Raw genomic sequence first — 26,750 nt, 5'->3', positions numbered from 1 at the left:
CTCAGCTCCACTTTAGTTATGGCAGATAATGTAATATTGCTCTAATTGATCTTGTTTGTATGGGCAACATTTATATCTATGTAGTGCAATTGACCTGAGCAGAAATTCCCATCAGCTTTAGGTGTGCATGCGTGTCAACAGGACTAGGACGAGAGAACTTGTACAGGTAAGAAGAAAATTAAAATGTGATGTATAAGAACTCAGAAGCTCTTAAGTTGACTAGAACACCTTTAGTTACTTGTTAAATGGTCGGTCCTGGGAGTTTACCCATGTGATCCTTAATCTGACCCCGCTGTAGATGGATGTTTTGGTCATGTGAAGGCCCAGACTTTTTCTTCTCCACTAGGTGGAAACCTAACTCTGAGAAACGCGGCGAGCCCTGCAAACATCGCCTTTGGATGGGAGACCTTGGGCCTTCATTGCAGGCTCTGGTTCCACTGTGTATTTCCCCTGAGCAGAGGCTAGAAGTCAAGCACAAGTGTTTTGGGCATGTGCTTGCAGAAGTGAGAGAAACTTCCTGGTGTGGCTCAAATGTAGCCCTAAACTTTGCCTTCTGAATAAAAGCAGATATGGGCCGTTCCTTTAGTTCTCAGTCATGGATGACCCTGTGTTGTACAATCCATATTCTTTATGAATAGATTTTAATCTGGGCTTTAAAGGTTTATGTATTTATGTAAAGAGCTTGCGTAAAGATGTGACTTTTTGTAATATCTTTCCCTTATAGATTTTTTTGACTTGACAGTGTTACCGTTCATTTTAATCAGAAATACTGATTGCTAATGCAGCTAAACCCAATGAGGAACTTGGTCACTTCAGCTACTTAAATCACATATAATGGCATATAATTATTACAGTAATCTTGTCACTGACAAGACATTGAAACATCAGAGTTTGGTCTACTTTCTATTGCTTTCAAAAAGCATCAAGTTAGCTTGTAGTCTGTGAAGGTGTAGTTTTAAAACAATCTGGTAAACATTAGACTAAAATTTGGCACATGTTTAATTAGCGAAGATTGCTTACTTGTCCCATATACTTGCTTTCAAATTAAAAGTTTTCTGGTGTCATGTTTGCAGGGAATGGTATTTAGGCCCCAGGTGGTCCAAGAGCGTATTATTACAATACAGAAATGGAAAATGGTCACCTTTTGGTGACAGAACTGAGTTCACACCCACGTCTCTCTCCTGACTATCCTGCTGATGTTTACTGGAAATTGTATGCCAGCAGAATCGAACAGCTTCCATTAAACAACCACTATTTCAATGGGGTCATTTACGATGGTATCTTCTCCTTCATGGAGCTCACCGAACCCGAGGGAAATTGTGCCATTTGCCAGCAGGACCTCTGTTGCCATCTCAGTTACAAGATGGCAGAGAAGTGGAAAGATGACATTTATGTTCTGGGTGCCTTTGATGGGCTACATGTTGTTGAGGGAAAGTATTATTTGTAGGTAAAGGTTTTCTGTTCTTATTTGTACAGTGGGAAGGCTGCAGTACTCTCTTTGCAGCCCATTTGCATTTGTCTTATTATTGACTGACATTTTTAGACCCCTTTGAAAACATTTGTTTTCTTCATGATGCATTTATGCATTTTGAGTTCATTAGGGGTGTTGATTCTGCTTTTCTCTCTCTGTTATGAATGATGAAAGTGAAGACCTTGCATTGACACTGTTCTATAACACTTCAGAGAGGTTTCCATATATGTGTACAAAAGGGAAGGAAGATTGTAGAGTTCTCCCTGTGTCCTTAGGGATGCTCTTGTCACAACAGAGAGCAGTTTTCTGCTCGGTGGTATTTACCATTGTGTTGATGTGATTCTCTAACATGCAGTTATCTAAAAAATATTGAGAAACTAAATGTGTTTCTATAACATTTGTATCCACATGGCTTGTCAGTGTTTTGGTTTTTTTTACTATTCTTTTAGATTTTGCTGTCAGGCTTTTTTTTAATGTTCTAGATCTTTTTATCTTTTCTCTATATCTTTATAGAGTATTCTCACTAGAGCAGGCAAATAAATATTGATTCAGTTCTTTAGGAAACTCAGCCAGAGCTGAAGTAACTTCCCTAGGTCACAAACTGTTCTACATCTATGACTACATGCATATGCATTATACATGAAGACACACATAAACAGCATGTATACACACAGACACAGGGGTCTTCTGCAGTGCTGGCAAAGAACTGCCTTTTTGCAAAGTTTCAAGTGCCACCCACAGATCCTCTTGTCCTAAATAAATAAGATGTATTGGATCATTTCTTCACCGTGACAGCTTTTCTTACAATCAGACCTAGCTCTTGATTGCTGAAAGCTTAGCGGTGTTTTGCCTTTCTGTATCCTCCTCCCTGCAGATATGCACGCTGCTCAAGTGCAAGAGCACGGACCGGAACACATGCGGGCAGCCCGTGGAGACGGCTCAGACCAAGTTTGAGATGTTCTCCCTCAGCGGCACGTTTGGCACCAATTACGTCTTTCCAGAAGTCTTGTACAGCGGGGTGCAGCTGGCCCCTGGGGAGTTTGAGGTAATGGGACACCTTGTGATTTGTCAGACTTGTAACACAAATGGTCCAAAAGCCACTCCAAGACACAGGGCAACTTGGTAGCTACCAGTGTCCTCTGTTTCAGTAACTGGCTTGAGTTCAAGGGAGCTTTGTTTCTGCCTGATATTCCTGGTTTCATTTGTACAGCAGGCCCATTTTTCCGATTCTCTTCTTCCCTGTTCCCACAAGTGCCCTAGAACCAGATCTTGCTCAAAACAGAAGTGCAGTTTTTCACAGACTTTGTGGTAGCTCCAAGTGAGCTACTGAATCTCTCCACTAGGTGAACATTAAGGAATATATTATTTTGTGTTTGTCATACAATTGTACTGCTTTGCTGATGTTCCTGTTTATTTTACTTTTCCATAATGAGGTACTAACTGATGGACATTTGGTAAGCTGGACTTCAAAGCCAGTTTTGAGTGTAACACTCTTTGGGAGGTGGTATGAAACAGACCCTTCACACACACAGCAAGCTTCACCATGATTTCACTGCAGATCCTTTAAGATCTCATCTGCTTGTTTCTGTAATGCTAATTAATCATATTGTTAATTAATGTTAATATCCATAATTATAATGGCATTCTATTTCTCAAGTTGCCTTATCTAACAGCATAATCAGTGCACATGGGTTTGTTGACTTGATTTTGCAGAAAAAATGAACTACTCCGCTGGGCAGTTCTGTATGGGTTTTTACATGACACAGTTGGTCGTCATAGGCTTGACCTTGACACTGGGAGATAATAGAAAGAAATTCCTTTGACTTCAGTGGTGTAGCGTTCAGGCACATGGCAGTGGGTTGTGGCCCAATAACAACTGATTTTTAATACTTTGAAGAAATTTTTGGTGGACACACACTCGCACACACACACTTACTTATCTTTTACTTTCAAAAAGAAAACAAGCCTCAAAACACCATTGCTTAAACAAAACAGTTACTCATAGCACACAATGTAACAAGTTGTAGTTGGAGGAGTCTACTTGAATCTTTCTGGCCACGGTTTCGAGGCTTGGAAAATCTCCCTTCCACAAAACTATTGATAACTTTATCACCTTTTTCAAGCAGTCAGGTGGGTCCATATAAAAAATTCTCAAAATAAGCGATTTTGCAGGTGCATATCTGTCTTCCTGTTAAATGGTTGCTTGTGCTGGTGCGAGGGAGAGTCAGGACTGTGCAGGCAGGTGTTTGGAAAGGCTACTGAACAGCTTGAACAGATGGAACACACTGGCGTGTGTGTGGGTGCAGACCCTGCGGACTGTACTTTCTGAGCAAGCGGACTGGTTTATTTTGCATGGCGCAGCCAAGATTTCTATGCAGTTAATTCTGTTGCTTGTTCTGCAGGCTTGTATTGAAAGAAAAACTTTGTTCACATTTAATCTGGCCAACATAATAAAAAACCAGACTTGCAGGATGCAAAATACATTGATTTTGAAGAAAGTGAATGTTGGAAAAACAAGGTTTTAGTCTGTAAGTGTATTAAATCATAACTATCTACAATTCATATAATAGAAGTAATGGAAAATGCTCATTTGTGGAGAAAAATTACAGTATTTCTACATTTTTGTCTGTGCTCCAGGGCATGGTGTCCTGTTACAGCTAAGTAATGTACTATGTGTTGTTGCTACAAATGGGCGGCTTCTGATTTCCTCACCCCTGCCGGCAGTCCCCTTTGCAGTGATTGCCTGGTTGCAGATGTGACCCTGCGTGGGCTTCTCCGTGGCGCGACTAACCCTTTGCTGAAGGAACAGCCTTCCATGCAGCCTTTTAGCACAAGGAAAGGAACAAGACCGCAATATAAAGTCTAACCTTTACAGCTGAGCTGATTGCACCCTGTTTCACAACAGTAAGTCCTCAGATTGCCACCATTATCGGGCAGCAGCAGAGACTGGGACGAGTGAAATACAGGGGTGGGGAGGGTGGACTGGGAGGATGGAGGCATGAAAAGTAAAGGGAAAGCAGCATGAGCTTTAGGATAAACTTCCTCTTCCTCTTACATTGCCTGCAGCCCTGGTCCACTGTAGTTTTGTTAAGTTTTATTCCGTGGGTTTGTTTGCATGTTTGACTGGCATTAGTTCCTTGTTCTTGAGTGAACTCCCAGCTCTGCAGGCAGTAGCAGTGGTGCCTGCTGATAGAGGCAGTCAGGGATGCCTCCATCCCTGTGGACTACAGACCGCCCCCCCCCCCCCCCCCCGTCCTGGCAGTATGACTTGAACTTTGCTGGGCAGTACCCCAGCCCCGCACTTGTAACTTTTTCCACTCAGCCCTGCCAGGGTAGTTACCTTTCTGGGCTGACTGTTGCCCCAGCTGTTGCTAAACAAGGGAGCATTTACTGCTTCCTCCTTCAGACTTACATCCGGTCGTGGTTAATGTGACTCAGTCCATATTTCATTTGGTAAGAAAAACAGGGGGGAAGGGAGAAGGCTTCCAAGCTACATTACTTAAATTATTGCTGCAATCTCTATTGCAGCCTTTTAGAGGCTCGTATTTAAGGGTCCTGAATGAGCATGCTGTATCTAGTAATGGATGTAAAGAAGTCATTAGAGGTGAAAGTCACCAGATGCAAATTGATGTTTTTAATGGTTGAAACCCTCGATCAGTGCTACTTTTGCTGGGAACTCTCTGGTCCTTGCATTCACCTGCATTTCAGTCTTCTCTGAGACAGCTTTGCTGTACCTGAAGGCATGCAGCCTGTTCCGCTTCCCACTTTTCAGAAAACCTTTTCAAATGAGAATACTGCAACTGCTATAAAGTAAAAAAAATGGAAAATGTCATAGCAAAAAATGCATGTGAACTGAATTGAAGATTAAAAATTAAGGCCTGTCAATACACAGCATGGTCCTGGGGACAGGGGAGGTGAACAGAGGAGTAGGCTTGCCACCGCACCTCGTGAACTAGCCTGCTATTCTGCTTCAGGCTAGCAGCAGCCAGGCAATGAGGTACTTACCAGCCTGACTTCAAAGGAAAACATTCCCTCCAGATGCATATTTTCTGGTGGAAGGCTGTTAGAAAGTGATGTACAGCTAGACAAAAGTGACTAGGAGAGCCACTGGAATAAATGCAAGGGACAGTTCTGTTGCTGGAATTTTCAGTATATTACACCTAAGTACAGTGAGATGCTAATGTGATGACTTTGATCTAAAGAAATCCAGGGAAGCAAGCTGCACATACTGACAGGAACTGCATAGGAACTGGGGAATATGAAGACACTAGACCAAAGCAGTTTTTAAGACCCTCAGTTTTACCACTCAAACTTCACGGAAGACTAGCTCCAGGGGTGACATATCCACCTTTCACCTGCGTATCACAGTTGAGCCAACATAGATAGTTGTCTATTACAACATAGATAGCAAGTCTATTGCAATTAATGATGGAGAAAAGTGTAAGAAGAAAAACTGGACGGTTCTTTCTAGCCATGTGGTTAATGATTTATTTTTATATTGGTGCAATTAGTCTTGGCATTGCCCAGTTTCTTAGCCTCGTTCAGTTGCAACATCCTTACTGTTTACTGTTACACTTTCCCGTATGTCACCAGGGATGCTTGATTCCAAGGTAATGTTTTAACAGACTAGCACTTCCTCCCTCCTTCAAAGTTACATTTTGTCCCTCTTTTCTTTTCTATGCATGCTCCTTTTGCACTGTTTGTCCGTGACTCAGACCATTTTAGGAGCTGTGAGGCACCAGCCATGCTCCCCTCCCAGCCTCTCCTGCACGCTGCAGTGCTTGCACTCGCAGCCCTTCAGGCCCTTGCCTCCGACACCTTCATTGCAGCCGTCTATGAGCACGCGGTCATCCTGCCAGATGTCACTGATGAGCCTGTTTCTCCCGACGAAGCTTTGGCCCTGATGAACAGAAACATGGATGTCTTGGAAGGAGCCATCAAGGAAGCCACCCAGCAGGTACTAGGTGTATTGTGAGCGTTGCTAATGTTTTCTTCTCCCACTGTCCCTCCTGGTTATCTGCTGATGGGTGAATTCTTAACGGAGCCTGTTGTGTCAGGGCGCCCACATCATTGTGACTCCTGAAGATGGCATTTACGGCTGGCTTTTCACGAGAGAAACCATCTACCCCTACCTGGAGGATATCCCTGATCCAGCGGTGAACTGGATTCCTTGCACCGACCCCACAAGGTGATTTCTTCTGCAGTGATTGATGTGGTTCCAAGCCAGTGTCTCATGCAGTCATGAGCTGCTCCCAATAAATGCCTAAGGACTGCTAATGCTTTTGACATGACAGTAAGTTTCAATTAAATTTACATATGAAGATAAATCACATGCTAAAATATATAACATGTCCCTGACTAATTGACAAGGGAACCCTGTTAATAAAAACAACTTGGTTTTTGAATTAGACACTCAAAAGAGAAATTCAAACAATATACAAATTTGGGTTACTGAATGTAGAGGAAACATCTTTTTTTGCACTTGGAAAAGCTTTGGTGCCAGAATATGCTTCTTCTCATTCTGCTTTCAGGTTTTTTCACTCTATTTTGAATAGAACTGATTGTAAATTTTTAATGCTAGTTTTTATTTGTTTTGTTGGTTTGTTTGTGTTTTTACAAATGCAATGTTCAAACAAAAGCACACATACCGTTTTTGTTGACAGCCAAGAACTAGTTTCTGAGTGGCTAATAACAGAGGTGATGAGGTCAGTAGTCAAAATCCAAACTTTTCAGTGATACAGACCCAGAAACTTTTAATCTTAGTTTTTCACAGTTAAGATAGGATGAAGTAGGAATTGCTAAAGTCTCTGTGCTGTAGAACATGACCTGTCATTCAAGCATCATATTCCAGCAGGGACAAGCTAACCTATAATTGAGTGCTGGACTTCAGATCCATACAGCATGCAGTAAGTGCTCAGCCATGGCACTACAGCTGTGGTCTGCCTTTTTCACCACAGCTTGCTGCACCTGCCCGACAGTGATGTGCTTACTGCATGTTACTACATCTGCAAGGATGTAATTCCTCAACGGTCCCAAGGGGAGGATTCACAATGGGGAGAAGTGCAGGATGTGCAACTTTTTACTGAGACAAAAGCAGCTGAAATATACAGTCAGTGAATGGGGGGTGTGGGGTGGCAGCATGTCTAAGCAGGTCTTTATTCCAGTTAGTTTTTGTGAAGGTGATCTATGTGTCTCTTCACTGTTCTAAATCAGCATTTTCATTAGCCGGCTTGTGGGAACATAATGTCTGCCATCACAGCCTGGGATCACCTATTCCTTGGTGCTATATGTGTATTTTGCATGATGGCCCTCCTCTATGGCCCATGCACACATTGCAAAGCCATATGCATCACCACCTTACAGGAGGGGTATGTCTGCTCTCTTTCAGGCCTGGTATGGGTGCCTCAGAGGTGCTGCCAGTTTATGGCACGTGGCCTGTCACTTCTTGAACTGAGTATCCCACTATTGTTCATGCCATGGCTAGGGGACTGTGTGCACCCATCCGTGGGAGGAAATTAATTGCCTTGACTGCATAAGCTGTACTATTCCACAGCTCAACGCTGCTTGGTGTGTCGAGAGCCCAGAGCTATATACCTCAGGTGCTGTTATGCCAGACGCTAAGGTGTTCTCCGGTGTGACACCAAGTTATTCTTTTCCTCTGCCCAGCAATTCCTCTCCTTCCCTTTCCCAGCCCTAGGGTTATCTGCTTGCTGCAGAGCGTGTTCTGGGTGCGGAGGGGTGCTGGCGGGCAGCCCAGGGGCAGCATGGCCCTCTGACACCAATGGGAGGGCTCCAGGACCTACCCCAAGGTGCAGGAAGCAACCTGAGAGAGTGCTGCAGCAACTTTGTGTATCTGCCCGCCCTGCTGTGACTGCAGCATCGGAGGTGCTGCCCATGTGCCCTCAGCACTCTGGTGATGGACACCACTGGCGGTACAGATATTTACAGATATATATACATATATTTATATATAAACAGATATACAGATATAGGGTTTATTTGTTTGTTTTTTCTTTTCCCTAAAATGCATTAGATTTGGTCCAGCACCAGTGCAGGAACGCCTCAGCTGCATGGCCAGGAATAACTCCATCTATGTGGCTGCAAACATTGGGGACAAGAAGCCGTGTAACTCCAGTGATCCTGGCTGCCCAAGTGATCGTCGCTATCAGTACAATACTGATGTCGTCTTTGACCCAGAGGGGAAACTAGTGGCTCGTTACCACAAGGTAAAGTGGCCTTGGAAAGTCAGGAGCTATTTTTCCACAACTTCTAAATTGTGTCAGTTTGGCAAGAGAATTATGTGCCAGTCATTGTCCCACAGCAGATTTTTGCTTCTGTTTATAATTTAAAAGAATCTCTCTCTTGCTGTGAAGTGTTGACTCCAAATTTGCATTTGCTGTCATGTTTCTCAAAACAAGACTAGAATGAAAAATGATTTCTCAGGTCCAGTTTAGTGGCTTATGTGTTTGGTTGACTTTCTCAGCTTGTTAACACCCTATTACTGGAAATCCTGCTGCTTAAGCAGCTTTAGGTTTCAGTGCCAAGTTTTCAAGAGACTAGCCCTTCCCATTCCAGGATTTTAAAATGTTCATCTGCATCTTATCTTAGGTGAGTAGTCTGATTCAAGGAAGACAGGCTCTTTCCTATATTTTTTTCCCGATTATGATTCAGCACAGTTTTTGCATAGCAGGATTTATCATGGAAAAAACCCATGGACCTAAGTCAGGTGTAAAAAGAGATGAGAGCATTGAAACATTTGCACCCAATGAAAGTATCTTCTTTCAGTTTTATGTGCCTACCTGCAAACTTTGTTAAAGTTGTTTGGCGGCCATGTGCCAGATACCATGCCTATGTGGCCAGACTGAAGTCAGTTGTTTATTTAATGTTCTTCAGGCCCAGGATTTCACCTGGTTCTTCCCAGATTATGCCAAGATACTTCTTTGTGAGCAGACCGAGTGAGGGGGACACTAATAGGCTGGTCCCTTGTGTGCCAGCCTGGCATGGCCCAGGGGTTGAGTTACAAGTTCAGTAAACTTGAACCTCTTTCCTGGCTCGGTGCACATGTTTATTGTCCAGGCCACCTGGAGATTAAAGAATTCTTTTAGTAAACATGAAAGTGAAGGAAGAAGGAAAATGCTGGAAAGCTGAGAATGTTGCAAACTTAGATTATTCTCTTTGCTGAGATCATCTACCTTTCCCCCATCACCACAGCCTTTGTTTTCCTCTCTGCTTTGCAGTCTCCCAGTACTGTCTTGTGCTTCCTGCTGGTGCTTCGTGCTTCCGGTCCTGTACGTCTCCAACCAAGGTTGCCAATCCTGTCTCTTGGCACCAGATCCTCCGTGCTCCTCTTCCATTACTTCTCTTCTGTGTGTCTTTCAGGTCACCAGAATTATAATCTAGGTGGGGAGAGTGGAGATGATATTTTTATGGGGGTTGCAGGTGGCTGTCACTAACAAACCTGCAGATAGCTGGTGGCTTTCCTAGCTATATGCCAGGACAATATGTCTCCCGATAGCCACCTTTTGGGCACTACGCTGATCATAACAATTTTAGCCTGACTTCCCACATGTGAAGGCTTCAAACACAGGTCAAAATACTTCTCCAGTCATTCTGAACAGTTTTAGGGAGTAACTCCAGGATATTCCAGTGCCTTTAACTGGTTTCTCTTTTTTTCCTTCCCCTACAGTATAACCTCTTTATGTCAGAAACTCAGTTTAATTACCCCAAAGAGCCAGAAGCCATCACCTTTGAGACCCCCTTTGGGAAGTTTGGCATTTTCACTTGCTTCGACATCCTTTTCCGTGAGCCTGCCGTGGTCCTGGTGAGTGAGTTGCAGGTGGACACCGTGCTCTTCCCGACAGCTTGGATGAACGTCCTGCCGTTTCTGACTGCAGTTGAGTTTCACTCTGCCTGGGCTATGGGCATGGGTGTCAATTTACTTTCAGCAAATACTCACAACATCAGCTTGGCAATGACAGGTAATTAATTCTTACTCTGACTGAAAAATATTTTCTGAAAAAAACTGAAAAATAACCATGAATCTTTATTCCCTGTTCTGCAACGTGATTTTGCAGAGGAATACGATGTGTTTATCTGCAAGGTGAAGAGTCTAGTTACCAAATTTTAAACCCAACAAAACCTGTTCCTACTGGTGCCATACAAGGCACAGCAAAACTTGTGGTGTTTTCCTTTCTTCACTCTAGCTTCTTAGGATTTTCTTTTGTTTCTTTTAATGCCTCTAAACAACTAGTAAGTTACTACCCCTCATACCTGAGTAGAAACTTCTGAAACTTAGGCTCTTTTCCTCTCCACCTCTAAGTCCGTGACTGAATGCCACACTGTAAATATACTTGTAAATTGCATACATGTCTCCATTTATTCTAGTCGAATGAAAGACTTAGTTGTAGCTATATTTGACACAGTTGTGTTAAAAAAACAAATTTTCAGACCTGTTTCACTAACATTGCTAAGAAGCCTGAGTTTTATAAGAGCATAGCACTGATTTTCTAGAGCTTAGCTCATGGTATAATATATTTCAGCTAGACCAGTATCTTCACTGAGCTGTGAAACCACAGTATTGGCTTGAGGCTTCTCATTTGAAATGACTGACAGGCCACTGCTTGTTGTCCATTTTAGGTGGCTTTTCAGCAGTGATGGGTATGACAGATCTTTGATTTCCCTCTGTTGCTTGGCGCTGGTCAGGCGTGAATTCCCTATGTAGGGGCAAGTCCTCAGCCAGTGTGAAATGGGGCTGGACAGCTGTTATCTCCTGTGTTCACCAGAATGGTCCTGTGATACTTGCCTGTGTTGTGTTTTGGATGGTCTCAATTGGTAAATGGTCCTTTTACATTGAGTAGCCGAGAAGAAAGGAATTCTTAACTGACTCTGTTGTGTACAGGAGAAAAGAGAACTGGGGACACCATAAACACAACCATAACATAACATCCTCTGCCTTTGGCTATACTGAGCAAACCTCACGCAGGGAAATAAATGCTATCTTTTGCCAAAACATGAGCTCTGTGTAGTGCGTTGCTAACGATCACCTTTGGTGAGACTAAAATTTCTGTAACATTTATAAAATAGTGGATAAGCTAGCAGTAGGGACAATTAAAAGCACAATATGAATTTTTTTAATTCTTTTTGGACTGACTATTGTACTCTCCTCAGGGAGTGGTATTTATGCACCAGACGGAGCCAGAACATACTACTACAATATGAAAAGTGGGGATGGTCACCTCCTTATTGCTGAGCTAGATTCGCACCCTCGCCTTTCTCCTGCCTCCTCACCTGCTGTCAGCTGGAGCTCATATGCTTTGAGCGTCAAAAGATTCTCACTGAACGACCGTGATTTCAGTGGACTCATCTTCCATGACCGGTTCACTTTCACTGAGCTCACTAAGCCTGAGGGGAATCTCACCGTTTGCCAGAAAGACCTCTGCTGTCACTTGAGCTACAAGATGGCGGGGAAACGAGAAGATGAAGTTTATGTGCTGGGTGCTTTTGATGGGCTTCATGTTGTTGAAGGACAATACTATTTGCAGGTAATGATTCTTTGGAGGGGGATTACTTATTTTAGGAAACTTTACAGGGAGAAACCTTCAGCTCTGTGTGGGAAAAAGACAGTGACTTTCTCGTATGCTGGAGTCCTGGTGTCCTATTTGTTAGCGATGGGAAGTAGTTGCTGAAACTTCCAAGCCTGCTTACCTTTAAGTCCAACAAATACAGTGGAGAGTATCTAAACCTCTTTTAAGATCCCAGAGTGCACTCACTGCCTTTTTAGGCATGCAATATTGGCTGAATTTAGGTCCTCTTTTGTGATTATCTGCAGTAAGTGTTCTGAATCATCACTGTAATCTTCATCAAACAGTTCCTGTTAAAAAATCAATTTATCATATCTATCTTTATGAGTTGCTTTGATAATTTAGAGTCATAGAGATGTTAACTTTTTGTCATTACCCAAATCATAGCAATGTAATTTACAGAAATTGCATATGACTTCCACAGGAAAAATCCACTCTTCCTCTCTTTCAATCAAATGTTTGAGAAGACAGTGAGTTACATTCTGGTTGAATTTGCTTAAAGCCATATTAGAAAACATTCTTTGCCTTCCTGATTTAGTTATTGTGCCCAGCATGTGTGTGCCAGATTATTCTTTTTTTAGTTACTTCTGTCTGTCGGCGTGGCCTTTGTTTATCAGCTGGTACAGACTCCCGTATATGGGGGGAGGTCTTAGCCAGAAAACAGCTCATCCAATACATTTAAGAAGGCAGCTTGAATAAATTCAGTTCTTGGTGAACTCACTTGAAAAATTTATTTCAGTGATTGTGGAAGCAGCACATCGTCTCTACTAATACTGAATTTTCTAGAGGACAGGAATTTTTACTCTTCCTTTTTCCCTCAGTAGTTTTTTCATTCCCTCAGAACGTGCTGAGAGAATTTTGTTCTTTACTTCTCAGCTTATTTGTATTTCAACACAAAACCATACTTGCTGATGAATAATACTTCTGATGTTTGCAAATATGCTTCTTCTGTCTCCCAATACCTGACACATAGAAAAATTCTATCACCTGACAGCAAAACCAGCCAACATCCTTTGAATCTTCACAGGAGTGTTAGCCCTATTTCATATGTCTTCATGATGTACATAAATATTTATCAGCAGGATAAAAGAGCTCTTACGGACAAAAGGAAAACATTGCCGTTCCTACTTGCCTTTATGTACTGCAGCCACTAACACAAAACTCTAACAAAGGATGCTAACTTCATCACTTAGACATATATTCACCAGGGTTTGCATAGAGGACATCAGATTCAGATTTCCCATGGACTGCCAGGCTGTCAAATGAATTGTCGTTAGCAACGTGTACAAATACCAGTGAGAGAACCTGTGAATACAGTTGAACAACGTACCCATGAGGAGGACTGTGTTTCATGTGTCTAAAATTTCCATTCACAGACTTTTCTTACTAAGACATGTGGGAAAGGAACCTTCAAACAGGAAAACTGGCAATTGGAAGAATTACTGGAAGTGACAGGACTGGGTTTTAGGGATGAAATAAATTGCTCTGGCAGAATTTTACATCAGAAACAGGTTATTTCTAACTACTAAGGCAATGGAGGTCTGGAATACCCCCAGTCAGATCAAGGGGTGAAAAAATAAGCTACAACTAAAAAGAAGTTGCTTAAAGATTATGAAAGAGATCCTGTGATAGTCATGTGCTCTGACACACACTAGCTTTGATGACACAAGACTTTCCTACCAGAGTATTTCTGTCTTCCTAAATATGTTGTTGTCTTCTCCTCCCTGCAGATATGCACGCTGCTCAAGTGCAAGAGCATGGACCGGAACACATGCGGGCAGCCCGTGGAGACGGCTCAGACCAAGTTTGAGATGTTCTCCCTCAGCGGCACGTTTGGCACCAATTACGTCTTTCCAGAAGTCTTGTACAGCGGGGTGCAGCTGGCCCCCGGGGAGTTCGAGGTAATGGGACACCCTGGAGCTGTGTCATGCTAGGTTCTAAGTTCTCCGCAGGTGATGGGATAAATTCTCTCAAAACAGCCAATAGTGAATAATCAAATCTATTAAATACCTTCTAATGAAGTGACTGTTCTCAGTAAGAGATATGTTCTAGGTACCTTCTTCCTATTTTATCACATTTTTCTGAGCTCTTAGCATGTTTGTATGGGTACTGCTCTAATCATGTCCTTCTCTTACCTTTTTCAATTAGGTATTGAATGATGGGTGCTTGATAAGTAAGACAAGACCAACAAGACCAGTTGTCACTGTGACACTTTTTGGACGGTGGTATGAAAAAGATCATCTGAAACAAGACCCACAACCATCAGCTTCCCCATGATATTACCGTAACTGAAGCTGTACACTATTAATGTTGTATCCAAATGAGATACAGCATCCTCTACTACAACAATCCCATCTATGTTTCTTATTTATAGTTTCACAAGCTTCTTATCAATGTACTTAGTTTAGTAATAACACAGCAATATTATTTTATTGCTACCATTTATTGAGAAGTATCTATCTTTATATGATAAAATTAGTAATCTTTTATTAGTGCAAAAAAACAGTTGTAGTTCTCTCTCTGTTTTCTGGATTTTTATTTTTATAGCCCTCAAAAATGCTGTATTGTGGGCCAGAGGATACATTCTTATTAAAATAGCATATTTTATAATTGCAGATTATTATGAGACCAGTAAATAAACAGTGAAAGGTATGATTTGTGGCAGCTCTGTGCAAAAAAGCTCAGCAATGCTTTGCCTCTGATACAACTACTTATGCTGACCTATGCAAGTCTGCTCTTTTACCCCACTTATACAATTTTTTTCTATTTGTGTTGCTTTGGTTTTATTGCCATTATGCCATTTCTCCATGTCATGTGGCACATGTGTTTTTCTGATTGACTGGATACCAAGCAAAAATGAATTCCAAATTAAATATAAGAATAAATGCAGTTTATTATAATACAATATAATAAAGGAAAATAGCATGCCATATGATAAAAGGAAACAGTACTGGTTATTATGCACAATATGATAAAAGCAATAGGAGGGAAGCATCAAATCATTACTGCAAAGCGTTACAGAGACTAAGAAAAGGACACATCACCAATTACCACCTTAACGCCATTCCAGGTCCACACTCTGGCTGCGAAGCCTCACTGCAGCTGGTGCCAGGAGTCTCTTGGTAACTGGGAAAATTCCTACATGTTGCGTCCACCCGTAGGTGAGGCTTCTGCCCAGTCCCAGACCTTGCTCGCCTTTATCCTCAGTGAAAAACAAAAATAGTTTACACACCTAGTGTATGTAAACTTGTAAGTTTAGGCTAAGTGCAGGCATGCAGTATCTCATGATTCATAAGGTTCACACATGCCAGGGACATTGGCAGACACCCAAGCGTGGTGGAGTTACTGACGTGACACAGCTGCACACAATATTTATGTGTGGATGGTCCTGCTCATATCTTGCTTGTTCAGGGGGCTCAGGACAAACACCACCTGCTCGTTAAAGTTGTCCTTGAGCTTCCTGAGCTCACCGTCCAAGTTGAATGATTCCTAATTGAAGACAAATACTTTTTCATAAGCAGTAATCAATTTAATAATTTTCAACACAACATGGCAACACAAAATAGTGCATCATGGAGACTGAGCAAGGACTCCAATCAAAGAACCAACCCTGAAACAAAACCTGCCACCACTTCTTGGTCAGAACCCAACATGAATTATCATTTGATTGAAATCTCTGTTGAAGCAAAACTTCGAACTGAAATATTTTGCTTGCCAGTTCTAAACATCAGCTTGTCAACACCTGCTGGCTGCACTCACTGGATGCTTTTCAGTGCTGAACTGTTTGCAGCCAGTAAAGATATCACTGAGTGGCCTTGTATCATATAGCAGCTCTTCCTCCCATCTTCTTGATTTCTTTCTGGTCATATAACACCAACGTATGTGAAATAAGGCTTTTCCTTTGCTTCTTCATGATAATGCTGGGTGGTGCTGCCCTGCAAATGAATTTGCTGTAGGGATTAGGGGGTTCAGATTTCTACTTAAGACCAGCTACTCCTGGTGAGAAGACACTCTTGACATCTTTGCTTCCTCTTCTCCCCCAGCAACCTGTGCTTTGTTGCTGCTGCCGGACCCTAGTGACCTTCCTTCAGCATATCAGCGTATAAAGATGTGCATGTTTGTGGCTGTGTCTTTAAGAGTAGTCAGAAACTGCTGTTAGTTTAATTTATCTTTCCTTTTCCCCACACTGGCACCATTCCTGGTCTCAGTGCTCTCATGGTGTTGTCAAGATCCTCAGTCCCATGTACCTCTGTTATGGAACTGGTGAGATGCTGGGAGTGCAAATACTATCCCAACTCCAGCACTGATTATGCATGATGTCACCATATGACCTTTTCTGTTTTCAAATGTAAATAGGTACTCACATGTGACATTAGCATCATGTCTAACACAACAATATTTATCAAAAGCCCCAGAGAATGTACTCTGACTCATGGAAGATCAACTTCACTGCTGCGAGAGCTACGCATTCTTAAAACCTTGTTCACTGTTGGGAGTCAGTTACTGTCTGACTGCAGACTGACCGCAGTACGGCGAGGCATTATCCAGTGTGATCCTCTTCCCATGGGTACAGACTCAGTGCAGACACTGTACTTGTTCCCTGGGAACCTGGTGGGTGATACTGCAACTCTCTCAGGGAAAGGATCTGGCTTTAAGGGAGGCTATGGCATGGAAGGTCTGCTCTTGCAATGCAGAAGGGCTCCAGCAGGAATGCAGAGCCAGTCTCAGAGCTGAGGCGCGGCTCCTTCAGGTTTGTTCACTGCTGATACTAGTCCTCTGGCTGAGGGAATGTGTGTGCAAGTAGTGTGTGATCCCAGCCCTGAATCTGGTGAGTATCTTGAATTCAGGATTCAGTTCAAGGCTATTGTACTTTAGGTATATTTGCATGTTGAGTATTTTCCTATAGAAGACTGGCATAAGCCATCATGACACTAAACTCTTTTTGCTACAAAGATTGTGTAACATATATCGTTGTGAAATGTGTTATTGTGTCAAGTGAGTCAAGCATACAGAACGTAATCTGATGCAAATCTACCCATTATCCACATAGCAACTCAGTCTGCATAAAGACAAGCCTGTGTGTAACCACCGATAACAATTCATACTTCTCTGAAGGAAATGCAGTAAAAAAGCGTTTCGTTACCTGACAGCTGACCTCAGAACCAAAGAAGGTAAGAAACCTGGGCAACTAGATACAAGTGGTTTTTGTGCATGTGCAGCTATAGTTTCAAGATTTCTGCTGGAGTGATCCGTAGACATAAGAAAGCAGGTTGCAATATGTGAGATTTAGAAATTGCGGCTCCCATTCACGATGCTTTTCCAACGAACACCTTTGGGGACAAAAGATCTTTAGAGCTCAGCTACTGTGTGGTGTGCTGAACAGGTTTGCTCCTGGCAGCCCCCTGCAATGAGGAGCAGCCCCCAAAGGCCCTGCAACTCTGAGCTGGTGCTATGCTGAGCTGGGGTGGCCCAGGCAGTGCCCATGCGGCAGCACCAAGCTGGGGAAGGGCTGCCTGCCTCCTGCAGCCCGTGCCCTCGGCTTTGGGCAGGAATGTGGCTGTGCTGGTCTGTGCAGAGATTTCACAAATTCTGGCTTGTTTTCCTGCTGTGACCTGGGCTTGCCTTGAACTGCATTACTACAGCCATGCCACACCTGAATCATTATTTGCAGATCTGGCAGGTGATGTGTTTCTTCAGCTGCAGCACAGCGGTGACTTCGCCATGACTTCTCTGCCAGTGGTGTAAGGCAGAATTGCTCAATGCTGGCAGCTCTCTTGCCTTTGACACTTGTGAGACTTTCCAGGCAGGGTGAGACTTTCCGGGCAGGGTGAGACTTTCCGGGCAGGGTGATTGCATCCCCAGGTGTTGGCTTTCTGCCACTCTGGGGAATTCCCAGGTTTCATGCAAGACTTTCCCTTTTAAGGCCCCCATCTTTGCTTGCCCCTGACATCTCCTTGGGTGACTTGGTTGCTCCAGCCATGGGTCTTCCTAAAGCCTATGCCTCTGCTGTGCTTTTGGTGCTGCCTGCTCTGGAAGCCTGTGACCTGGCATATGAGTACAGCATGGTCTTAGAATCATAGAATCACTGAAGTGCCAGTTTCTCCTGAGGAGGCCTTGATGATGATGGAGAAAAATAAAACTTCTGGGTGAAAGTGCATAGCGAAGAGGAAGATACTGTCAGGATGAAGAATATTTTCTTTGGTTTTTACTGTGTGGTAAACGTTTAGCCAGGTCATGTCCCTTCACCCTTATAGACACTCCACAAGTTCTAACAAAGGTTTTTTTATGAAGCACCTGAAACTATATCAGGTATATTCTATTTCCAAAATACTATGCAAAAATTGCTTTCCATGAGAAAAAAACCTGCTTTGTATGGGTATGAGTGATTTCAAATGGCTTATTGTGCATAAAGTGACTTTTGTAACAAAAACAGTAAAAACCCCCAAACTGTTGTTTTAATTCTTTCTCACAAAAAAGCAAGGATGTTAGCCCTAGGCAAAGAGATCAGCACAGTTCAAGGGTTAGTTTATACAGCGATATGAGCCTGGGAGGGAGGACACTCTCAGGGCAGCTGCTACAACTATAGTAATCCATTGGCCAAAGGCAGGAGGCACGGCAGGACTGCATGCCTCATACACATAGGTGGATCAGCTGCACTCTGAGGCATGAGGGCTGTACTTCATGCAGGTGATCTGCCTTCAGCACTGGCTAAATTTTTAATTGATCCAGCCACATGCAGTAAGGTTATATGGAATAGTGTGCCCTGACCAGGGGAGTCTGGGTTCACCTCGAGATGGGTTTGGAAGCGCCTCTTCCGCAGAGCTCCTTGTAGATCAGCATTGCTTCTGACACGCTCTCTTAGCCTTTTGTTCACCTGTTATTTACAGCATTTCAAACTGGAAACCAGGTCCAATTCCTAGAAACGTTTCTTTGACTTCTTACTATAAATAAACATCCTGATTGTTGGCAGAACGATACTGCACCTTTACAGATTACTCAACAGAAGATTATTTCCAAAGCAAACTTATTAGCCTTTACTCCTCCTATTTCTACCCGGGTTTTAATCCCTCTGTTCAAACCAGGAGCTGTGAGGCACCAGCCATGCTCCCGTCCCAGCCTCTCCTGCACGCTGCAGTGCTTGTACTCGCAGCCCTTCAGGCCCTTGCCTCCGACACCTTCATTGCAGCCGTCTATGAGCACGCGGTCATCCTGCCAGATGTCACTGATGAGCCTGTTTCTCCCGACGAAGCTTTGGCCCTGATGAACAGAAACATGGATGTCTTGGAAGGAGCCATCAAGGAAGCCACCCAGCAGGTACTAGGTGTATTGTGAGCGTTGCTAATGTTTTCTTCTCCCACTGTCCCTCCTGGTTATCTGCTGATGGGTGAATTCTTAACGGAGCCTGTTGTGTCAGGGCGCCCACATCATTGTGACTCCTGAAGATGGCATTTACGGCTGGCTTTTCACGAGAGAAACCATCTACCCCTACCTGGAGGATATCCCTGATCCAGCGGTGAACTGGATTCCTTGCACCGACCCCACAAGGTGATTTCTTCTGCAGTGATTGATGTGGTTCCAAGCCAGTGTCTCATGCAGTCATGAGCTGCTCCCAATAAACACCTAAGGACTGCTAAATTTTTTATTCTATTAGAAATCCCAAGTGTCATAGAATGAGATGCATCAAAAAGAACTCTTAATTAAATGGGATGGGAATATGTAAGGGAAAAGTATTGCGACAGTCCCACTTTAAAAGTTGCAAAAAGAGGAAAATGAGGAAATTCTGGGCAAAATCAGTATTTTTAAAACATGTAAACTTTATCATTTCAGATCAATTGTGAAAATCTTCTGTAAGTATAAGCTAGTTTATTATCATGTCAGATGCACAGATTACACAAAGTGCTTCAGCCCTCGGCTCATTTGGCTGGGTCATTTCTAAACCAAGTTGCACAGAATATTTATCTAGAACCGAAAGAAGCCTGACTTTTAGAAATCCAGCCACTAACAGTCTGCTGTATTACACAGGGCTGCTCTAAATGTTTGCCAGCAGGGGACACAAGAGGGCCAAGTTCGGGTCTAAGGGGATTTTTATTCCCTTCTGAGGCTTTGCGAAGCTGGTTTTCAGGGGTCTTAAGTTCTGTAAATGCTGTGGCCACATTTTACTAAAGGCTTATGAGCACCGAGTCTTAACAAAGGCTAAAATAGTCTTTTGGAAACAAGGCTTGGATCTGGCTGAAAAAATATTTTAATGTTATTTTACGTTTATGCCAGTATACCATTTTATTCTCTCCCTTGTTTTCTGAAGCTGTCCATATCATTGTATGTGTCTTAGCTGGGTATTATATCCACGCAGAAAATAACGTAACATTGTTAAGGGCGTGGGAAATAGGAACACAGGGAGACCATTTTTTAAAGATAAAAGAGACCAGCAATTAAAAAAATATGCTATGAACAGAGAAGAAAATGAACAGAAACTATGATTTGATCTAGCCCTTTTTCAGGACCTGGAGATTTGCACTCAGAATAGTAATTTTGAATGCATTTCTTCAATATCTGAACTTAAACTTGTAAAATTATTTGGGTTTTTTTCTTTCACCAAAAATGCATTAGATATGGTCCAGCACCAGTGCAGGAACGCCTCAGCTGCATGGCCAGGAATAACTCCATCTATGTGGCTGCAAACATTGGGGACAAGAAGCCGTGTAACTCCAGTGATCCTGGCTGCCCAAGTGATGGTCGCTATCAGTACAATACTGATGTCGTCTTTGACCCAGAGGGGAAACTAGTGGCTCGTTACCACAAGGTAAGGAGGCCCTTCAGCATCAGCATTATCAGTATATTTTTTATCTCTGGTACCGATTTCAGCTGGTTTATACAATAATTTTACATTACTGTAGAGTGTCAACCATTCCAGGATGTTCTAATGCAAGGTTCTTATGGCTAGAAGGAAAAGCAGGCAAGTGTTTGTTTGATCAGGCATTAATCCCAGGAGCACTGCAGCCGCAGAGCGCATGCTGGATACCAAACACCTATGGGCTACATTTATGATAGTAAATGGGAAATAATCAGTGACAATATTTTCCATACTCATAAATATTAGCTGGTCCTCGGTACAGTTTTATCCAAGCCAGATAATGCATTTTCAGGGGATACCTTGGCAAGGTTTAGCAGTTAGTATTGACTAGACATCACTTCCAGGAGGCAGCTGGGGCACAGCCACCCTGTTTCACAGAGAGAGAGGGTTGGCTGGATGGATGCAAACCCACTGTGTTGGTCAGCTTAAGTATCTCAACACCCAGCTTTGCCTTAAAGCCTAAAAGTAGCTGTTCATAATCTTGCCTTATTTTTGGTTTCTGAGATGCCATTTTCTTCACCTGCAGTACAATCTGTTTAGAAGAGAAACTCAGTTTAATTACCCCAAAGAGCCAGAAGCCATCACCTTTGAGACCCCCTTTGGGAAGTTTGGCATTTTCACTTGCTTTGACATCCTTTTCCGTGAGCCTGCCGTGGTCCTGGTGAGTGAGTTGCAGGTGGACACCGTGCTCTTCCCGACAGCTTGGATGAACGTCCTGCCGTTTCTGACTGCGGTTGAGTTTCACTCTGCCTGGGCTATGGGCATGGGTGTCAATTTACTTTCAGCAAATACTCACAACACCAACTTTGCAATGACAGGTGAGTTGCATTTGGGAAAAGGGAAATTATCGTCAGAGTATTGAATTCAGAAGCAGATAGAAATGTTTCACAAATAGTGAAGTCTCTGGAAAATAGTATTTCATTCAGATAAAATATCTTCTTGATGTTGTATTGAATGTAGCAAACAGCTTCAGGCAAGAAAATGTTGAAGGTACTGGGAAAGGTAAAATTAGAAAGTCCATGACATGAAATTTTGATGATTTAAAAGTGAAAATTTATTTCAAAAATAGGACAAATTTTGACCTAAATTTTCCTCCTCTTGTTTAGAAGCACCATTTTTTGTTTAAAAGTCAATCAACAGTCAAATGGAGAAAAAATGTTTTAAACAGCACTTAATAACCTAAAACCGAAAGGAGGATTCCTCTTTTATACTGAATAAAACATTTTCAGGTTTCTGTGGCTGCTGAAGAATTAAAGAAAATTTATGTTTTTGTTTGATATGAATATTAACTGCCATTTTTCCCCCTGTAAACTGAGAAAACATTGCTGTAGCTGATGTAACTCTCCCCTGAAGCCAAAGTGAAGGCTGCAAAGGAACGTTTTTGCCCGCCTTAAATAGATTGAGCTGAGTTTAGGCAACAGCCCTGTGTTTCCTTCCATGAAACATAATTACCCCCATGGTTTCCTTCTTTGGCAAATATGCCACTCTTAGTGCTCTGATTTATATTTAAATGAACCTAAGTTCTAAAAAAAAAAAAGATGGTCACGTGTCAAATTGCCATTTAAGGCTCAGATTCAGGATCCAGGAAAGCATAAAACCTGTGAAGTTTAGGACATGTTTTTAAACTCTGATGGGTGTTTTAGTGGGTCTGTGCTTTAAAATTCTTCCAATATTCTCCGTAACATGGTGACTGAAAATAGCATCACCGACAAAGCCCTCCAGTTTGGCATGGAGGGCGGCTGGCCTCCCTGCTAAGCCGTGCCCCCGGGTGCCAGCTGATGGAGGGCTGGTGGGTGTCCTTGGCAGGCAGTGGGCTGTTCACGCCAGAAGGACCGGCCGCCTACCATTACGACAGCGAGACTGAGGAAGGACGTCTCCTGCTAGCAGAACTGAGCGCACGCCCCCGTCTTTCCCCCACCTACCCCCCTACCATCAACTGGAGCTCATATGCCACAAGCATCAAGAAATTTCCAGAAGAAAAAGACACTTTTCTGGGAGCTGTCCGGCGGGATATATTCACTTTCAGTGAACTCAGGCTCAAAGCTGGAAATCACACAGTTTGCCAAGGAGACCTCTGCTGTCATTTGGTCTATCAGATGTCAAACAAGAGCAAAGATGAAGTTTATGTCCTGGGTGCATTTGATGGGCTTCACGGTTCTCTCATAAAATACCATTGGCAGGTAATTGGTTTTGTAGGGGTGTGTGGTTTGTATATACCTACATCCTAACCACCCCAAAGCACTTGTCCATTAACTGCATCATGAGAACTTTTCTTGCTATCAAATCCAGCTCTTGACTGTTGAAAGCTTAGCGGTGTTTTGCCTTTCTGTATCCTCCTCCCTGCAGATATGCACGCTGCTCAAGTGCAAGAGCACGGACCGGAACACATGCGGGCAGCCCGTGGAGACGGCTCAGACCAAGTTTGAGATGTTCTCCCTCAGCGGCACGTTTGGCACCAATTACGTCTTTCCAGAAGTCTTGTACAGCGGGGTGCAGCTGGCCCCTGGGGAGTTTGAGGTAATGGGACACCCTGGATCTGTTTGACACAAGGTTTTCCAGACTGTGGTGCTGGACACTGGTATAGCAGCAAAGTCGTATCCAAGAACCACATTCTTTGGTTCTGCAGACCATAACTCAAGGGGACATTGAAATGCATGGACTGAATTAATCCTTACTGATGAGAACATATAAATGCTAAGGTCAAGAATCTCTTCAATGTTTTCTTTAGCAAATACGCCTTTTGACTTCAGGTCCAAAGTCGATAAATAGAAGCTTTCAAGGAGTTATTTTGTACAGGTCTCTGCTGATGGGCATTTTAAGAGACAAAGAAATCAAATACTCTGAGAAATTGTCCAAGCAAGAAAAATTACTATTGAGTATCATGCATGAGCAGAGATCCTATGCAGTTAAAAATGTTAAAAGGGATTTTTGCAGGGTTTGTAGGGTTTATTGTTTTTTATTTGAAACTTCATAATATATTTTTGCTAAAATATGTTTTCATTCATAAACCTTAGTTTATAACATATTTATAGATTCATATATCTTAGATTTAGATAAGAGGCTAGATGAAATAATAATTTATTTGGAAGAGGTATTTAATAACTTACAAGAGACAATGAAGACAGTGAAAAAGACTTGATAATTTTTAGGGGAAACAAGAGTGACTTTTTTAAAAGGTAGAGAATGGAAAAGCATTGCTCATCCTACATACTTGTTTCGAATGGCACTTCTGTAAAAGCATATAGATCAAAGTATTTAATGGTATGCTAAAATATGATCATGGTCTAATTTAAAAAAAATGTTTTACATTTTCTTAAGAAAATACACGCTTTTTTTTTGTCACAAAGGCTCTTAAATGTTGCAGGTGTTCACAGTCTATGAACAACACTGATTTCAAATTGGTCTAGAGAATGTAATTAAGAAAAGCAACATATGGCCAGTAGCTTGAAATTCTCTACTTCTATCTGGAAATCCTTTTGGCATCTACAAATCAAAAAACTTTTCAAATTACTGTCCTAGATATGTATATAACCTTCATTGACATGCATGAGTAACTAATGAGAACCTTACAAATCAGTTATTCTCACTCTTACCTTCTTATGATGTTGAGAAAATGTTTTGGGTTTTTTTTCCAAAGATAAAGCTGGAAGAAGCTTTAAAGACCCTCAGGTCCAAGGAAATGTAGAAAGCTATGGCAAAGCCAGAGACAGTTCTGGTTTGTTTCATTCTCAAGATTGTCTTTTAAAAGAGCTGCATCAAAATATTCAACATCTAAGACCTATCCTTTCTGTACCATGCAATATTGCAACTCTGTAAGCTGACTATTGGTGCCATTCTTTCTCTTTTCAACTAGGTGCTATGTGACGGACGTTTGAAAAGTAAGCATGGCACATCGAAACCACTCATAACAGTGACCCTTTTTGGAAGGCTTTACGAAAAGGACCTGCCACACCCTCTGCGAACCTCCCAGTAATGTAACTCCTTAGGTGTTACACACCCACCATAGACAGGAGGTGAATTTCCTGCAGTGATCCACCTCCTCATGAACCATTGCAGTTATCCTGTATCATTCCTGTTCTGCAATCTTGCACTTCTGCCCAGCAGCCATGGTGGTTGGGTTTATTTAGGGGAAAGCGATGTGTTTCACCTTGTGATGTATAATAGCACTTGAACCACTGCAATTATTTTTTTGCATGAATGCTCTGTCACATGAAATCCTTAATTATAAATGTTTCCCCCAAAGATATCATGTAGATTGCCAGAATAACACTAGAAAGAAGGTTGATACTGAAATGTGTGAAATGTGAAGTTTGCCAGTTTGCTGCAGAAAAAAAAAATCTTCCCCAAGGAAGCTTTTGTCCCTTTTGCCCCTTCCTGTTTTTCAGACTGTAGGACCACTAAGTGTCTGTGTTTCTTAGCCCTTACACATCAATCAATAGGGCCTTCCTAATACTCGGTGGGCCTTGGCTCCATTCTGACCAAAGGACTGTACAATGAAGAGAAACCCAAATTTAAAGTGGTTTTAGGTACAGCCTTAGAGAGAGAAGGTGGCCCTCCACAACCCACACAGGCGCTGAGTTTGGCTGAGCCCCATAAAGCATCTTCAGTTCTGTAATTTCTCTGAGCTTCCACCACTTTGTGCATTGGAGATGTATGCAGTGTCTAATGCATTTCAGATCAGATTTAACCATATAAACATAGCATGCCAACACTTTCTTCTGGGTATTTGGAAAATGTCTTCAAAACTGTGAAAACATAGGAAATAGGTAATGTTGTAGTACCTGAAACATGTACTACCATGTAGTGTGAGACGGGCATTATTTGGGACTTCTATAATGATAAATGCGAATGTAAAACCTGGCAGTCCTGGGTCTGATTTCTATCGTGTTCTGCAGCAAATGGGCCTCATTTGCACCACATGTGCTTTGGAGTGGTCCCTGACTCAGTGCTTGTCACACAGACTTTTGCGTCTACGGCCTTTCACATCACTGGCTTACAGCCTGCACCATGCTTAGCACTGAGCTGTGCTAAATGTGGCATGTAAGGAACACTCTGTGGCTTCCCCACAACCACCACCCACCACCCCCAGCCCAATGTATGTTGTCCAAAAGATGCTGAAATCACATAATTTCTGTTTTCCTATGTGCTGCTGCTGCTCAGCAACAACTTCGGAGGCTCCTTCCGGGACATGTTTCATCCTGGAAAGAAAACAGCTGAGCTTGTGTGCAGGGGAGGGACTGTACCGCGTGGGAGCAGTTATTCAAGAAAGGCAGGGCCTCCAGGCTGTGCTTGCTGGTGCCTTGTCCAGCACCTCACTTTTCTCACCTGACTTCTTGTAATCCAGACTAGTCTTCCATCAGAGAGGGCTTTGGTCAAGAGGATTTCTGACCAACCTGTGGCAGTACTAATTCCATGTGACTGTTTTGTGTGTATGGGGTCCAGAATTTCAAGAGGCAGATGGCCACACTGAAGGATGAGAGCTAAGCCTGCTTCCCGAGCCAGTCCAGTAGCCTCCAGGAGCCCCTCGTCCATAATGGGCAATGGTTTGGGAAGGGCAAACGAAACTGAACACGCTGGTTATGAAGGTCTGCAGTGTCCCCCTATTGACTGTGCGGGTCTGTTGATTTGCACTGGGTTCAGCAGTCAGGCATGTACGGTGGAAGGTGTCTCTGCAGCAGAGCAGCCAGGAGCTTTGTCCTGGAGGTGGCCCCCTCTGTGGTGCTTCCCCATCCATCCTCAGTGCTGCTCACTCAGCTGTCTGCCCTGGGAGGGCTCAAGGAAATACTCTGAGAAAGGCAAAAGCTACCATGATTTGTAAACTCCACTACTGAAAAAGACCCTAACACAG

General features: G+C 42.8%; 1 protein-coding gene across 5 annotated transcripts; it reads left to right on the top strand.

Annotated features, from left to right (window-relative positions):
• The first annotated feature begins 4,195 nt into the window (after window positions 1-4,195).
• On the top strand, window positions 4,196-25,765 carry VNN1 (vanin 1). Of its 5 annotated transcripts, XM_037393033.1 has the most exons (9): window positions 4,196-4,375; window positions 6,197-6,428; window positions 6,529-6,659; window positions 8,505-8,697; window positions 10,158-10,184; window positions 21,456-21,720; window positions 22,709-23,082; window positions 23,249-23,419; window positions 24,756-25,765. In XM_037393033.1, exons 2-9 carry the CDS (start codon window positions 6,216-6,218, stop codon window positions 24,873-24,875), a joined length of 1,494 nt encoding a protein of 497 aa, XP_037248930.1. In that variant the 5' UTR covers window positions 4,196-4,375; window positions 6,197-6,215; the 3' UTR covers window positions 24,876-25,765. The 5 variants fall into 5 exon arrangements, with proteins under 5 accessions (XP_037248930.1, XP_037248926.1, XP_037248927.1 ...); XM_037393029.1 differs by lacking the exons at window positions 21,456-21,720; window positions 22,709-23,082; window positions 23,249-23,419; window positions 24,756-25,765 and adding exons at window positions 11,639-12,012; window positions 13,782-13,952; window positions 14,200-14,703 and having other exon boundaries at window positions 10,158-10,449; XM_037393030.1 differs by lacking the exons at window positions 21,456-21,720; window positions 22,709-23,082; window positions 23,249-23,419; window positions 24,756-25,765 and adding exons at window positions 11,639-12,012; window positions 13,782-13,952; window positions 14,200-14,703 and having other exon boundaries at window positions 6,187-6,428; window positions 10,158-10,449.
• The last annotated feature ends 985 nt before the right edge of the window (window positions 25,766-26,750 follow it).

This window comes from Falco rusticolus, chromosome 6, assembly GCF_015220075.1.
Source record: "Falco rusticolus isolate bFalRus1 chromosome 6, bFalRus1.pri, whole genome shotgun sequence".
Taxonomy (NCBI): Eukaryota; Metazoa; Chordata; class Aves; order Falconiformes; family Falconidae; genus Falco; species Falco rusticolus.
This window is presented reverse-complemented; position numbering and strand designations above follow the sequence as displayed.